General features: G+C 45.2%; 1 protein-coding gene across 1 annotated transcript in view; it reads left to right on the top strand.

The window, feature by feature from the left end:
* Window positions 1-15239, top strand: part of slit1a (slit homolog 1a (Drosophila)) — a 145032-nt gene that overhangs the window by 8346 nt on the left and 121447 nt on the right. Inside the window, exons 2-4 of the mRNA XM_038992182.1 lie at window positions 4370-4441; window positions 9807-9878; window positions 11358-11429. Coding sequence (XP_038848110.1) covers window positions 4370-4441; window positions 9807-9878; window positions 11358-11429 — 216 coding nt within the window. The remainder of the gene's footprint in view (window positions 1-4369; window positions 4442-9806; window positions 9879-11357; window positions 11430-15239) is intronic.

Genomic DNA, 15239 nt, shown 5'->3' with positions numbered 1-15239 from the left:
TGTGGCACACAGACAGACAGACAGACAGACAGACAGACAGACAGGCAGACAGACAGACAGACAGACAGACAGGCAGGCAGGCAGGCAGGCAGGCAGGCAGGCAGGCAGGCAGGCAGGCAGGCAGACAGACAGACAGGCAGGCAGGCAGGCAGGCAGGCAGGCAGGCAGGCAGGCAGGCAGGCAGGTCGGTCGGTCGGTAGGTAGAAGGAAAGACGTGACATGATACTGAAGGTTGGGGGTCTCTGCTCAGTTAGTGGTTAATTTGTTTGTAATGAGGATCAGTGTTCACTGAACAAAACAGAGTCTGGTCTTGTTGCTGAAATGACCAGCTTGTTCCCACAGTGAGGAGCTCTGAGCTCTCCCTCCATCAGTATGTGTCCTCTGCCCTGCCAGCCCAAAGCTGTCCACAACAAATGACTCTATAGCTACAAACACTGCTTCTCTGGCTCTCCACCAAACAGAAGTGTGTGTGTGTGTGTGTATTTATATGCACCATGCGTGTGTTAGCAGAATATGTGTATTTATGTGCACATGTGTTTAGCTATTAAAATGTTATATGCACCGTATATGTACATATGAACACGTGTGTTTGCGTGTGCATGCATTTTGTGTGAGCATCGGGCAAGTGTTTGCTTTTTCTCCCTCCCGCTCTGGATTCCATTTCACGTAATAATAATATTGCTAAATTCAAACCTGGTCTTTCCCAATGCAGCCTGCCTTCCTTCTCTCTCTCTCAGCTCAGCCTAGCCCAGGGAACTCAACAGATGGCAGGAATAAACATAATGAGTTTTTCAGCGTTGTTTCTTCTCTGCTGCCTCTGAGTTATAGATTCGTAGACCGTTGCTGTGTGTGTGAGACCGGTGGTGTGTATGTAATGGGCTCCCCCAAAGGTATACTGAACCAGGAAGTCTTTACAGGTGGCCACTGGGCAAGGATGAGATGAAGAAGGATTAGTCAGTGATGTCATAAATCTACAAGATTCTCCAGGAAGTATGTTGGCACTAGGAGCCAAGCTTGAATGGAACTAAATGCAACCCTCACTCCCATTCTCAGTGGTGCGGTGACTGTACTGAACTGTAGCTGTGTTCAGAGTCCATATGTACTCCATATGACCCTCTCTCTTCAGCTCAGCCCAACTGAGGGTTCAACTCACCATCGACTTCCATCCAAGCATGTAGCGTTCAGAATTTCACTGTCAATTTCCCTCTCCAGGCCTCTGCGAGACGAGTGAAAGACGTGTGTATGTCCCCATGCTTCTGGAAAGAGGGTTAGAGGTGTGTTTGTGTGTCTCCATGCATCACTAAACGGTACAAAAGATCTGTGTGTGTGTCTCCGTGGTTCAGTTCAAGTGGCGAGAGGTGTGTGTTTCCTACCCCTTGCTGAGGAGTCTCCCCACGTCTGATGTGAAAGACAGCTGGTCTCTGTTGACCTGAGGTACCCAGGCCCCTCTCAGACAGGGACCTGGGTTTGGGTTGTTACCCCAGAGAGAAGGCTCTCCTCTGGGTTATGAAGCTTCCTCAGGTAGGGTCAGGCCCTTGGAGATCTAACCTTACCACTGCTGGAGGTCTGGGCTGACCCAGCTTATACATCTTTCCCAAAGTGCTTGTGCTCCAGAGAAGCAGTTCAGGCCTCTAACAATTATGAGCCAATCGTCTCTCATGTACTGCATTGTGTGTGTGACCAGGGGACATACACAAACCTATAGTAATTGACAACAGAAGGAGAGAAGAATGGAGAGGTTCTGCTTGTTTATATGACTAGCCCGCTTCCTCAACCTCTCTCTCTCTCCTCTCTTCTTTCGCTTCGTCCCACAATTCCTTGTGGGCCATCAGTGAAGGCCACCCTGTAGATGAGACGTTGGGAACCCAAGAGTGTGTGTGTATACCTGTAATGAACAGCACATGTGTGTGTATCAGACTCCGGGCTAATGAAGCTCACTCTATTATTTATTTCCCGTGGCCGGTCGGTCGATGCACCTGTGTACACACACACACACACACACACACACACACACACACACACACACACACACACACACACACACACACACACACACACACACACACACACACACACACACACACACACACACACACACCATCTGTCTGTAATGACCACTCTCTCTCCCGCCCCGCTGCACTGTGCTATAGTCCCTCGAGTGGTCATTAGACGAGAGGGAGAGAGGGAGACTGCACTGCTTTCGGCATAACAGTGAAGTGAGGCTTTTTGGTTTTAGGAGTGGGGGAGGGGTGAACCATGCACTGTTCTGTTTTAATCCTGAGTAAGAAGACATATACTAGCCCTACTGACTGACGAAAATGGTGTGTGCCTATGCTTGAGTCTGTGCGTGTGCTCTGCAGGTCTTCTCAGTGGGAGGATGCTATCTACTGCTGAGACGATCTGTTTCTCTCCACCCGTTCTCTCATGTTGCCAAACACACACACACAAATACACGCTTGCACGCAGCAAACTGGGTTTGACATTTAGCGTCTTAATGGGTTGCTAAAGGTTGCTACTAAGAGTTCTAAGACAGTCCCATTCTAGAATACAGATTAGAATGTTGTTGTCATGGAGCATTTATTGCCAACATGGAAGATAGATTGCTCAACTCTATATCTACAGCCCTATCAGGTACCAGCCACTTCCTACCTTTCTATCCCTCCCCCCTTATACCCCTCTCCACCTCCCTCCACCTTTAACTCTGTCCCTAACTCCTCCTATCCCCCTTTCCACCTCTCTCTATCTCCCTACCTCCATCTCTCCATCCCTCCTTTCCTCTATCCCGAGTGATGGCCAGCCGACAGCAGGAAGGCTGGTTTCATCATATCCACAGCACTTAGCTTTCTGGCCCGGCTGGCCCCATGTCCTGTCCCAAATCCCCTGGACCAGCTAGTGGCTACTGCTAATCCTCTCGGTCTCTGATGGTGGACCCAGAGATAGGGAGGTGGAGAGAGTAGAGAAAGAGAGACGTAGATTCCATTTGAAATGAGCTGGTGATATTTGAGTGAGGTGCTCTGATAGAATTATAACTATTGGCGCTCTCTTACATTTTACGTTGACATTTTTTTAATTTAGCAGAAGCTCTTGTTCAGAGCAACTTACAGTTAGTGAATTCATCTTAAGATAGCTACTGTAGGTGAGACAACCACATACCACAGTTGCAGTAAGTACATTTCTCCTCAGCAAAGTAATCAGCAAAATCAGTGCTTGGGGGAATAAGACAGAGATGTCTTATTTAAGATCATCTTTGAAGAGGTAGGATTTCAGATGTTTTAGAAAGATGGGCAGGGACTCTGCTGTCCAAGCATCAAGGGGAAGCTGTTACACCCGTCTCTACACCACTCCAATATGCTCCATAAAGGGCATCCCTCTTTCTCCTCTCTCTCTCCTTCTTCCCCTCAAGCTACAAACGGAAACATGTAAAATGTACATTGTAAATGCAAGAGCAGTGTGTGAACAAGATTATAGAAACACCAGTGTCAGTCTTCAAAGCCTGGTATTCTTAACGCACATTTGCATGTGTTGGCACTGCCTGTGGCAAATTGTGCCATTTGTAAAGGAAGATTAAATATATAGCTGCTTTCAGTTTCTTTGCATCCCATGTATGGAATGATCTACAGAAATCCCTACAACTTGATGTGAAGGTGTCTCTCGGAGGGCAGTTCAAGTTATTGATTAAAGATGCAGTCTCAAACTTTGTATAATTTCAGCCAATAGTTTTAAAGTTGCGCTCACGAACCAAAATTCGTCCTGTTTTTTTGTGTACTACGTCATACAAATGTGTACTATGTCATCCATTTTGTGTGATATGTTACGAATTTTGCAATTTGTGTGATAGACTACGAATCCAATTTGTGCAGTATGTTACAAATTTGTTGTGCTTAAGATAGCAGAGAGCATCTTTAAGGACCTACAATATTTGCTGAGGAATGTGATTGTTTTTATTATGTTGTATGTGTAAACTATGTAAATTAGTAAATTATGTAAGAAAGAGGCCTTGGCCTGAATGGGACTCCCTGTGAAAAAAGAGGTTAAATAAAATACAAATGCATGATTGTGTTTGTGTCCATGCTTATGTGTGCTTATATATATATGTGTGTGTGTGTGTGTGTGTGTGTGTGTGTGTGTGTGTGTGTGTGTGTGTGTGTGTGTGTGTGTGTGTGTGTGTGTGTGTGTGTGTGTGTGTGTGTGTGTGTGTGTGTGTGTGTGTGTGTGTGTGTGTGTGTGTGTGTGTTGGCTCGTGACTCAGGTATCAATAGCTAGAGTTGTTTCTGTGCCACTGATTACTATGTTAGTGAGTCAACGGGCTGAACAGGCCCAGAGGGAGAGACCGGATACATAATTAATATACGTGTGTGTGTCTTTGCAGGGAGCTGAATGGGAATAACCTCACACGCATCACCAAGAGTGACTTCTCTGGACTCAAGTACCTCCGTGTGCTGTAAGTAATCTACACTATGTTCATTACTTAGTGTGCATGCACACAGAATTTCCCATGCATATTATATAAATGCAATACTGTTAATGATTCTGAAGTGTCATGACAATGTCCATCTATTCTATTTCTGTAGACACTTGATTATTTATGTCACAGTTAGTGGTGATGATGATATTGTAGTGGTTTTAGAGATGATGAATGTCTCACACTAACTAACTCTACAGTCCATTAGACCTCTTATAAACTCACTTATACACTCTCTCTGCTGTCTCAGAGTGGCCCTTATACCATCAATGACCAAATACGCACATGCACACACACACATTACCGTCCACTCCCATACTGTCTTTAGCCTTCTAACTCAGGGATATAATAGGTCCTAAACCCTGTTAACATGTACAAGTGCAGCCGCTGAATCACTCAGTAGTTAAACAGTACTTGTGATTCCTGGTGTAGGTGTTAAAAGTGTGTGTGTGTAGCTGTTAAAAACAGCTCCACTGTAAGGGGAAGTGCTTTAGACTGAAATATGTTTAAAATGTAACTGGAGACTGACTGTAGAACTTGAGATGCTGAAACCCCCACTGCCTCTACTATTTTAGAGCCACGTCATTACCCCTTCCATATCCCTCTCCCTCTTATCTTCCCCTTTCTTCACCCTTCTCCACTCGCTCACTCTGTTCCTCCCAACCTGCCTCGCTCCCCCTGTCTACTAACCTAACCAAACCCCTCTTTCACTTTCCCTCCTCCCCCTCCCTCCCTCCCTCCCACTTCCCTCCCTCCCTCCCTCCTCCCCCTTCTCCCTCCCGCCCTCCTTCCTCTCCCCGCCATCCCCGTATAGAGGTTAAATGCCTCCATGTTTCCAGCTTGTCACCAGTGAGGTAGAAGGAAACAGTTCCTTACAGGGGCACTAAAAGCAGACTACACCTTTTCCCTGGATGACTATAAACTTTCTGATTCCCATAGAATACACACACACACACACACACACACACACACACACACACACACACACACACACACACACACACACACACACACACACACACACACACACACACACACACACACACACACACACACACACACGTTATGTTCTTCTATCCTTGTGGGGACCTAAAATTAATTTCTATTCAAAATCCTATTTTCCCTAACCCCTAACTCTAAACCCAGCCCGAACTCCTACCCTTACCATAACCCTAACCTCAACCCGTATCCCTAACCCAAACCCTAAACCTAACCGCTAACCGCTAACCCCTTACCCTAATTCTAACCCAAACCCTAAACCTAACCTGTAAGCATAAAATAGCCTTTGTCCTCATGGGGATGTGGGAAATGTCCCCACGCGGGAGAATGTTCCTTGTTTTACTATCCTTGTTGATACATTTGTGGATTTTAGGTCTCCACAACGATAGATATTATACCAACCCGCACGCACGCGCACGCGCTCACACACACACACACACACACACACACACACACACACACACACACACACACACACACACACACACACACACACACACACACACACACACACACACACACACACACACACACACACGTCTGTCTGTTGCGGTCATGTGGCGGTGAAACCCTCGTATATCTGCCCTCTCTGACTCAGCGGACTAACAGTGGCCTGACCTTTGAGCCTCATAAACCCCCAGCGACCCCAGAGATGGTGTGAGTATGACCCCAGGGGAGGGTCCTGACAGGAAGACCGATTTAACCTTACAGTCAAAGACAGTGTCTGCTGGGGGACTGAGAAAACATACGCACTCACTCACTCACTCACAGAAACAAGTCAGAAAAGAAAAACAAGAAACACAGACAGACAGTCTGAGAAAGTGAAGCATGCTGATTGGGCCTGCCGCCGTGATAATCTCTCTTGAGGACTTCCTGTCTGGAGGGGAAATTGAGGATCACTCGGAGGAGCAGGAATATATACAATACTGTACATTCTTAGAAAAACGGGTTCCAAAAGGGTTCTGCGGCGGTCCCCATAGGAGATGCATTTTTGGTTCCAGCTTGAAACCGTTTTGGTTCCAGGTAAAACTGTGTAAATGGTTCTACATGGAACCCAAAAGGGTTCTATCTGGAACCAAAAGGGATTCTTCAAAGGGATCTCCTATGGGGACAGCTGATGAACCCATTATCAGCATTATGTTGTCACCTAGAGTCACATTAGTTTATTTTGCAAGCTATAGCACCCACAATTTTACACAAAGTAGGTTTTTAGAGGACAATAGAGTTCAGTCTAATTCGTGTTTTATTTTTTGCCATGGAAATCTGGTATTGTAGTATCGCCACAACATCAAGTCATACACAGTGAATACTTGTAAAAATGTCCACTCTTTAATGCTTTCCTTGTACCTATGTTTCTCCTGTGTAGCTGCAGGCTTTTCTTTGGGTGCTGAAATCCATATTTTTTATAGAATTTTTTCAATGGAGTAGGAAGTTACGACTTCAAGCGTGCACTGTCACTCAATACTTTTATAAATATCCGTTCTTTAACGCTTACTGTGTACCTGTGCTTGTCCTGATTGTTATAGAGTTGTCCGTTGGATTTTGAATCCGTCATTTTTGATTAAAAAAGTGCATTCTATGCGTCCCTGACAAAATTAACAAATCTGCCATGCAAGGATGGGCTGCTCCTTCTCTCTTAACAAGCAAAGGCTCTGTCGTGGAAATTCAACACAGGGACACTGTAAGTCAATATTAAATGAATCACTCTTTATTGTCAGCAAGCTCAACAGGTCACAGTCAAACTTAGATCCATAAAGTATCGGTCTGAAGTGAGCTCTGTCGGGGCAGTCCCGTTAGTTGTCTTATATAATGCTTACACAGACAAGTTATTTTTGCATGATTTACGTTATTCATTATTCATAATTAATTCATCATTAACCTTTGGTTCATGCACGTGACCGACCAATACCTCACAAAGCTTCTTCTCTCCAAGCTGAGACCTTGAAACTGAGATATCTCTTTCAGTTCTCAAAACAATGTTCTGGGCGTACTGCCAAATTGCTTATATTGATAGTGAGGATTCCTCCCAGCCATGATCAATCAGTTACTTGCATGAACCCAGTCGAATTGGTTATTAGAAAAGCACAAACATAAAATGTTCCTTCACAGCTCCCTTGGCAGAGGTCATGTAAAAATCTATTTTAATGAAAAGAACGACGGATTCCATCACCCAAAGAAAAGCTTGCGGTGTCACAAGACAAACATAGGTACAAGGAAAGCATTAAAGAATGGACATTTTTAGAATAATCGATTGATAGCGAATCGATGTAGTTGGTGGTACACTCCACCAACACTCATCGCAACTCAACTCCATTGGACAGAGTTGAGTTTACTAAGCTGACAATACAGCAGATCTGTGTCAAATACAATCATGTAAATGGGGTTGTCTGGCACAATGGTACTAACAGGAGAGTGCCATACATTCAAACTCCGCATATAAGGCCAAGCTAAATCAAGCTCACCTCAAGTATTTGAAATATTGGGGGGGAGGGATATGGACAGAGACAGAGAAAGAAAGACCTGACCATAGTTTAAAGTTACATAGATTCAGAAGTACTTTCTCCTCTTATTCTACCTCCATCTAAATTCATGAGGGGAGAGAGTGAGCGGAGGTGAGCTACACTTTTCTCTTTATATTTATGGAGTGGGAACAGGAACAGCCATTTGCATTTATATTCGATTGGGAGGAAACACAGACTGCTGAGTGGAGCCGTGAGGCCTCACAGGACACGTACACACACGTACACACACGTACACGTACACACACACACACACACACACACACACACACACACACACACACACACACACACACACACACACACACACACACACACACACACACAGAATGGTTCTCTGAATGAAGGAACACTACTGTTGGTTCTAAGACCTGGACGCTTGTCTCTCCCTAAACTGTTATTGCAACACTTCCAAAACCATCCAGTGCATTAGCTTTGGCAGCGTACACATGTGTGTGTGTGTGTAAAGCCTGCAGTGCTAACACCTAGCCAGGCACTGCAGCTCTTTGGACACACACACACTCACACAGTGCTCTGACGTCCCCATGCCCCAAGGACAGCTTTACAGTGGGTCTCTTTCTCCCCCTCTGTTCTTTGAACCACCCAGCCCTGGATCTCACCTTAGTCTCCCCCCTCCTCACCCCTGACTCCCCCTGGTTCTCCATGCCTCCCCTAGTTCTCCCTGCTTCACCCATGCCTCTCTCCCCTGCCCCTACCTCTCCACACCTCCCCCTCTAACCACAAGACCACACCAGACCTCAAGGCACAGTGGCCTGCCTCACTAACCTACCTTCAGAAACTCTTTCCTGGCTATGATCCCTGAGATGCCCCCCGGTGCCAAGATTCCACAGCCAGCCCCAGACCACACCGCTGCCCTATATGTGTGTGGTTGTGTGTGTGAGTGAGTGTGGACCACACCATTGCCTTGGGCAAAAGGGGTGCTGGAACTAGCCAGCCTATACACACACTTAACAAGGGGCCTTACCACCCATTTCCCAACACCAACCTTCAGCACCCTCGTTCCCCCTACGCCTAAAGCCTTAGGTGACTGAGTGACTGAAACACATACTAAACACATACTAAAACGGAGTGTGGGTAGGCCCCTCTAGGGGATGAGTAGGTTCTGGGACAGCTGGGTAGAGAGAGGGATGGCCACAGGAACCCAGTTGAGGCTTGGTGTCATACAGGTGCACATGGGATATGTGAGAAGATATGTGGAATAAATGTGGTTCTATAGGGAATAAAACAAAATAATGGAAAAAATAAACCTTAAGTCAAATAATACAATATAAAACTTGATTTACTGGTTGCTTCCATTTCAGCATAAACAGAAAAGGCCATATAATTTAGAATAGCAAGCCTAGCATTATCATGCAAAGACAGCAACAGAAGCTAGCACACAGTAGCAGACAACAAAGCAGACATAAATTACATGGTGGAATACACGACAATGTCTTATTATTTCCATATTAATCTGAAAACAACTACATATAAATATTACAGTGATAAACAAGCATATGTATTTACCTACTTACAATCTGTCAAAGATGCACAATCATTCATCACTAGAAGAAACAGTCTGTCAAACGATCAGGGGGAAAAACTGTCACTTTAGCTTACATTGCTATGGCAACCTGTCCGCTTGTGAGGTTTCTGAACAGAAGGCGGGAAGCTCGTAAGGAGCAATGATGTCACGCTTTTCGTGTGCGTAATGCGTGACTTTCAAACAATTGCTGTTATACAGTACCACGTACTTTCAGAGAAATCTAGCACTATGCGAAACTATCTATATTTCTCCCTTTCTCTCTCTCTCTTTCTCTCTGTAGACAGTTGATGGAGAATCAGATTGGAGCGATAGAGCGTGGAGCGTTTGATGACATGAAGGAGCTGGAGAGACTGTAAGTAGGCTACAGCATGTGTCTGCGTGTTCATATTTGCTCTCAATGAGGTTTAGGGGTTGGCTATATTTGAACATCCCTGTCCATCGCGAGTGGCGGCCTGGGAGCAGGTAAGTTTTGCTGAGGTTTGGGTTTACCCAACCCATCCTTCGTCAGGAAGCTCAGCCACAGCCCTGGCCCATCATTGGAACGTGTGACTGCATGAACAGCCACAATGATATTAAAGAGCCCCACTCAGTGTGTGTGTGTGTGAGGACCACATCAGAGACACTCTTCAGTTGGTCACTAAACATGTGGTGAGAGGTGAGGGTACGGAGATCTTGGAGAGACCCAGAAAGCCCCAATATTAACCAACATTACCACACACATTAAGCTTGGTGTGAATGGGTCTAACAACATCATCCGTACTCAGCATTTACCCACCTTTGAAACTAGTATAAAGCTCACTAACTTATTAGTAGGTCCACCTCGACCTACACTTTTAGAAAAAAGGGTTCCAAAAGGGTTCTTCGGCTGTCCCCATAGGAGAACCATTTTTGGTTCCAGGTAAAACCACTTTTGCTTCTAGGTATAACCCTTTTGGGTTCCATGTAGAACCCTCTGTACAAAGGGTTCTACATGGAACCCATAAGGGTTCTACCTGCAACCCAAAAGGGTTCTTCAAAGGGTTCAACTATGGGGACAGCCAAAGAACCCTTTAACGTTCTAGATAGCACCTTTTAGTTCCAAACCCACTAACTTAGCGGGTCCAGTTCAGTATGAACAGAGCCGCTAGAAACCTAGTCAAGCCCATTATAATTCTCCATCTCCAACCCAGTCTGTGTATCTGTCTATGGCTCTGGGCCCACACATCTGTCTACGCTATGCTACAGGCACGACCCGACCTGCCTCTCCTCTCCCATTCATTCCCATTCACCGCCATTCACTCCCATGTGTTTCCAATGGAGCATTGAGACAGTATAAAGCTGTGGTTTCAAATGGCAATTAGTAACAGTCTGTTCCTAATTTTCTTAATGGTTGTATTTGCATAAAGCCTGCCAGCCTCTTTCATTTGTTATCCTGGGGAGGGGAAGGCAGTGCCAAGCCAAGCTGCCTGAAGGCTGCAACACACTCATCTGTCTCTACAAATGTTATTTAGTAACCGTTGTTTTCTTAGTCCCCTAGAGATGCAAGCTGGATGTGTTCACATAACTGATACGTCTATAGGGGACAAATAAATCTGTTGTTTTCTTCTGTCCCTGACTAGTATAATATTTCCCTTATCCATATCCCATACTTCTGTAACACAAAACATTTTGGTTGTATTCATGTGAAGTGAAATGCAATCTACTGATAAATAATAGTGTCTATGTGTAGTGTTGGCATGCATTGTGCAGAAATAATGTACCATAATCTAGTTCATCAAAGTGCAGATCTGATTTCTAGTGCATACCTGACCGGTACATATCTGCTGTACTAAACATGCATTTTCTGTGCCAGGCGCCTGAATAGGAACCAACTGCAGCAGCTTCCGGAACTTCTGTTTCAGAAGAACCCTGCACTTTCACGTCTGTGAGTACACACACTTTATATTATCATGCACACACTCTCTTCTATACACACTCTCTGTCTCACTCTTCTGTGAGTACACACACTTTATATTATCATGCACACACTCTCTTCTATACACACTCTGTCTCACTCTTCTGTGAGTACACACACTTTATATTATCATACACACACTCTCTTCTATACACACTCTGTCTCACTCTTCTGTGAGCACACACACTTTATATTATCATACACACACTCTCTTCTATACACACTCTCTGTCTCACTCTTCTGTGAGTACACACACTTTATATTATCATGCACACACTCTCTTCTATACACACTCTCTGTCTCACTCTTCTGTGAGTACACATGCTTTATATTATCATACACACACTCTCTTCTATACACACTCTCTGTCTCACTCTTCTGTGAGGACACACCCTTTACCTGCTTCCTGCCATGGAAGTGTGTGTGTGTGTGTGTGTGTGTGTGTGTGTGTGTGTGTGTGTGTGTGTGTGTGTGTGTGTGTGTGTGTGTGTGTGTGTGTGTGTGTGTGTGTGTGTGTGTGTGTGTGTGTGTGTGTGTGTGTGTGTGTTTGTGAAGACGAGTAGAAATCCAGGAGGTCTTGGCATGTCGGAGTGTGTTGCGAAGTCATCTGCCGATTCTGGGGTTGTGTGGGTTGTGTGTGTTTGTGTTATGTGTGTGTGTGTGTGTGTGTGTGTGTGTGTGTGTGTGTGTGTGTGTGTGTGTGTGTGTGTGTGTGTGTGTGTGTGTGTGTGTGTGTGTGTGTGTGTGTGTGTGTGTGTGTGTGTGTGTGTGTGTGTGTGTGTGTGTGTATGGTTGTGTGAATGCTTTAGTAACCTGGAGTTAGTGTGGCAGTGTTTTCCCTAGGTTTTTTTCAGTAGTGGTAGCAAGGGTAGGGAGGTGCATTGCTACTAGCGTTAGCACAACGACATGCTTGCTGTTCCCATAGACGTTCAGTCATTGAGCCAACGACTATCCATTTAAAAGCGCGTCTAGCATCTTCTAGGCAGACATATATATTTAACAATACATCATATTTATTCCAGTGTTGGCAACAATTTAGCAGCGGTGGGCCACCGTGTGGTGTTGAGGATTATGGAATAAGTGGCTATTTGACTATGTTGGTTAGTAGGGACAGTTCCATCTTGTTGGAGAGGAATCCAAACTGCTGCTGGAGGAAGGAGTCATTCTCTCTACTCCAATGGGTATGATGTGCTAGTTTAGTGTTTGGTGATGCATCCTGGTGGTTTAAATCTCTCTCTATCAAACACACACACACACACACACACACACACACACACACACACACACACACACACACACACACACACACACACACACACACACACACACACACACACACACACACACACACACACACACACACACACACACACACACGCACACACACACCCCTGTGGCGTGACCATCCCAAAGTAAGGCTAAACTTTTATTAGTGTGCCGTAACAAGGTTCCATTTTCCGAAGGATAATGAGTGTCCCTGCCGCTGGCCGATTGTTCTGGCTCCGATCATTCCACTTTAGGTTACCTGGTGCTGCATCTGGGAATAATAAAACACTGGGACATGGAAACATCATTTCCCTCTGCACTTATCCTGTCCCCAGTCCCAGTACCTATCCGTATCCTATCCCTACCCTTCTGTAGCCACTTCCAATACAGTCTAGTCCACTTTTAATTAATGTAAAGGCTTAGGACTGTCATCACCAGTGAGTATTACAACTGTATTGCACAATTGCATGAACAATGCTAAACAAAGAGGGGAAGGCCTTGAAGGCCACGTGTAGAAAATAGAGGCTGAAGTTGGAATGGAGCACTGTTGGTAGACTGCTCCAAAAACACAACGGCTGTTTGAGACTTAAAGGTTAGAGTTGTGAATGGGCGGTGTGTGTGTGCGCAAACGTGTGTGCATGCTTGGGTGCATTTATGTGTGTGTGTGACTGACTGATGTCCTAGGTGATTCTGTACTGTTCTACAACAGCTTTCTAAGCGGTCTACCAGGTGAGGCCAGAGCATAGCCTTGAGCCATTGATTAGTCCATCAACCAGACCAGACTTTGCCAGCCAGCAGCTGAAGGATTGGATTAGCAGATCTCTCTGCTTCCACTTCCATTCAATCTGCTCTTTATTTCCGTTACTAGCTGGCTTCTTTCATGAGTAGTTCTACCTTTCAAACCCTTTCTGGAGAATAAGATGCCTAAGAATGTTGAACACCTGTTTAGACCATTCACTGTGTACCAGCACTGTACGTGCGTGTCTGCGTTTTTCAAATTTATTACAGGCCAAAGTCTGATAATGAGCATGCCAGCATGTATTTCATCTGAAGAAGTGCATATTTGTTTAGGAAATCGGTGATTTTCTCACACCAGCCTCATAAGAGCATATAGGATAGATTAGAAACTTTGTCTAAAGAATAAAACGTTATTGTTCACAGACAGGCAGTAACTGTAAAATGTCTCCCGTCCTGTAGTTGTCTAGCAGACGGGGCCTCATTAAACAGAGCAGTACCAAGACAAAGAGATTTCCTGATGCGCTCGCTGCTTCTTAAATCATCAGTGGTCTCCGTCTTTCCGTCACAACATGGGGTCTGGGCACTAGACTGGCGTAGTTAGGTTACAGCTAGGAGAGAGAGCTGCATGTACTTAACAGGTTTTCACTCCCACAGAAAGTCTGACGGTGTGTGTGTGGGTTTCTGTCTTTGCACTTGCTCTAAGTGCTCACAGGGGCTTGTTATGGTCTGTCTTTAATGGCCTTAACACGAGGGGTTAATGGGAAAGCCTCCAGCCCTCAGGTGGAACGCTAACCCAGATGTTAGCTAGCTCCCCTTCTCTCTCTCTCTCTCTCTCTCTTTCTTTCTTGTTCTTTACCATTCTGTTTTTTTACTCCTTCTGGAATGAGTGATCGAGAGTACATCGTCATATCTCTCCTCTCCTCTCCTCCCAGTGGTTGACCGCAGAGGAAGACTTGTCTTCATAAAAGGCGCCGCTAGTTAAATGAACAGATGAGTGTGGTGTAGTGATGGACGGGACAATTACAGACATTATAGACAGACTGGCCGTCGTTAAACAAGCCTGCTCATTAACTGTTTACAGGACAATAAGGTGTTGGCAGGAGAGAACACAGCAAATATACATCTAGTAGTTTGAGGTAAAAGTGAAGCTTGGAAGAGAAAGGTTGTTGTTACTGTCATGAAGGAATTAGACATGTAATTTTACTGTAGCTCCTAGTAAGTATCTTTTGTCTCTAATCTAGAATGGTACAGCACATTTTCCATTTTATCTGGAGAAGATGGAGTTAGTTAGCTAACTCTCTCTAACTCTCTTTGTAGCTACCTCCTTTACTCTGTGTGGATGCCTGAGAGATAAGTGAGACACTGATGCATGAGGAACAGAGCAGATAAGAGATAATTGGAGATAATGAGACATGATTGGAGATTATTAGAGATTGTTAGAGCTGGTTGATGGATGGAGGTGCCTGGTAGTGGTGGGAAAGCATGGGAACAGAAGAGGAGAAGAGGACTAGAGGAGGAAAGCGGAGGAGTGCCGAGCAAAGGGACAATAACAGTGAAAACAGAACAGTATCCATCATCGTTAACGGCCTGGTGTCCCCCTCCTCTCTCTCCTTCCATCCCTACTTCCATCCCTCAGTCCCTGGTTCTCGGCAGTGCAGCTCTGTAATCTACTCTCCTGGTCTGTAATTAGGTGTTCACAGTGTGAGAGTAGGAGGAAGGAGGGATAGAGGGAGGGAGAGAGGGATGGAGAGAGGGAGGGGGCCAAGGACTCAGCGT

The sequence above is a fragment of the Salvelinus namaycush genome, chromosome 4 (genome assembly GCF_016432855.1).
Source record: "Salvelinus namaycush isolate Seneca chromosome 4, SaNama_1.0, whole genome shotgun sequence".
NCBI classification, from domain to species: Eukaryota; Metazoa; Chordata; class Actinopteri; order Salmoniformes; family Salmonidae; genus Salvelinus; species Salvelinus namaycush.
Note: the sequence above shows the minus strand (reverse complement) of the source record. Positions and strands in the feature narration are given on the sequence as shown.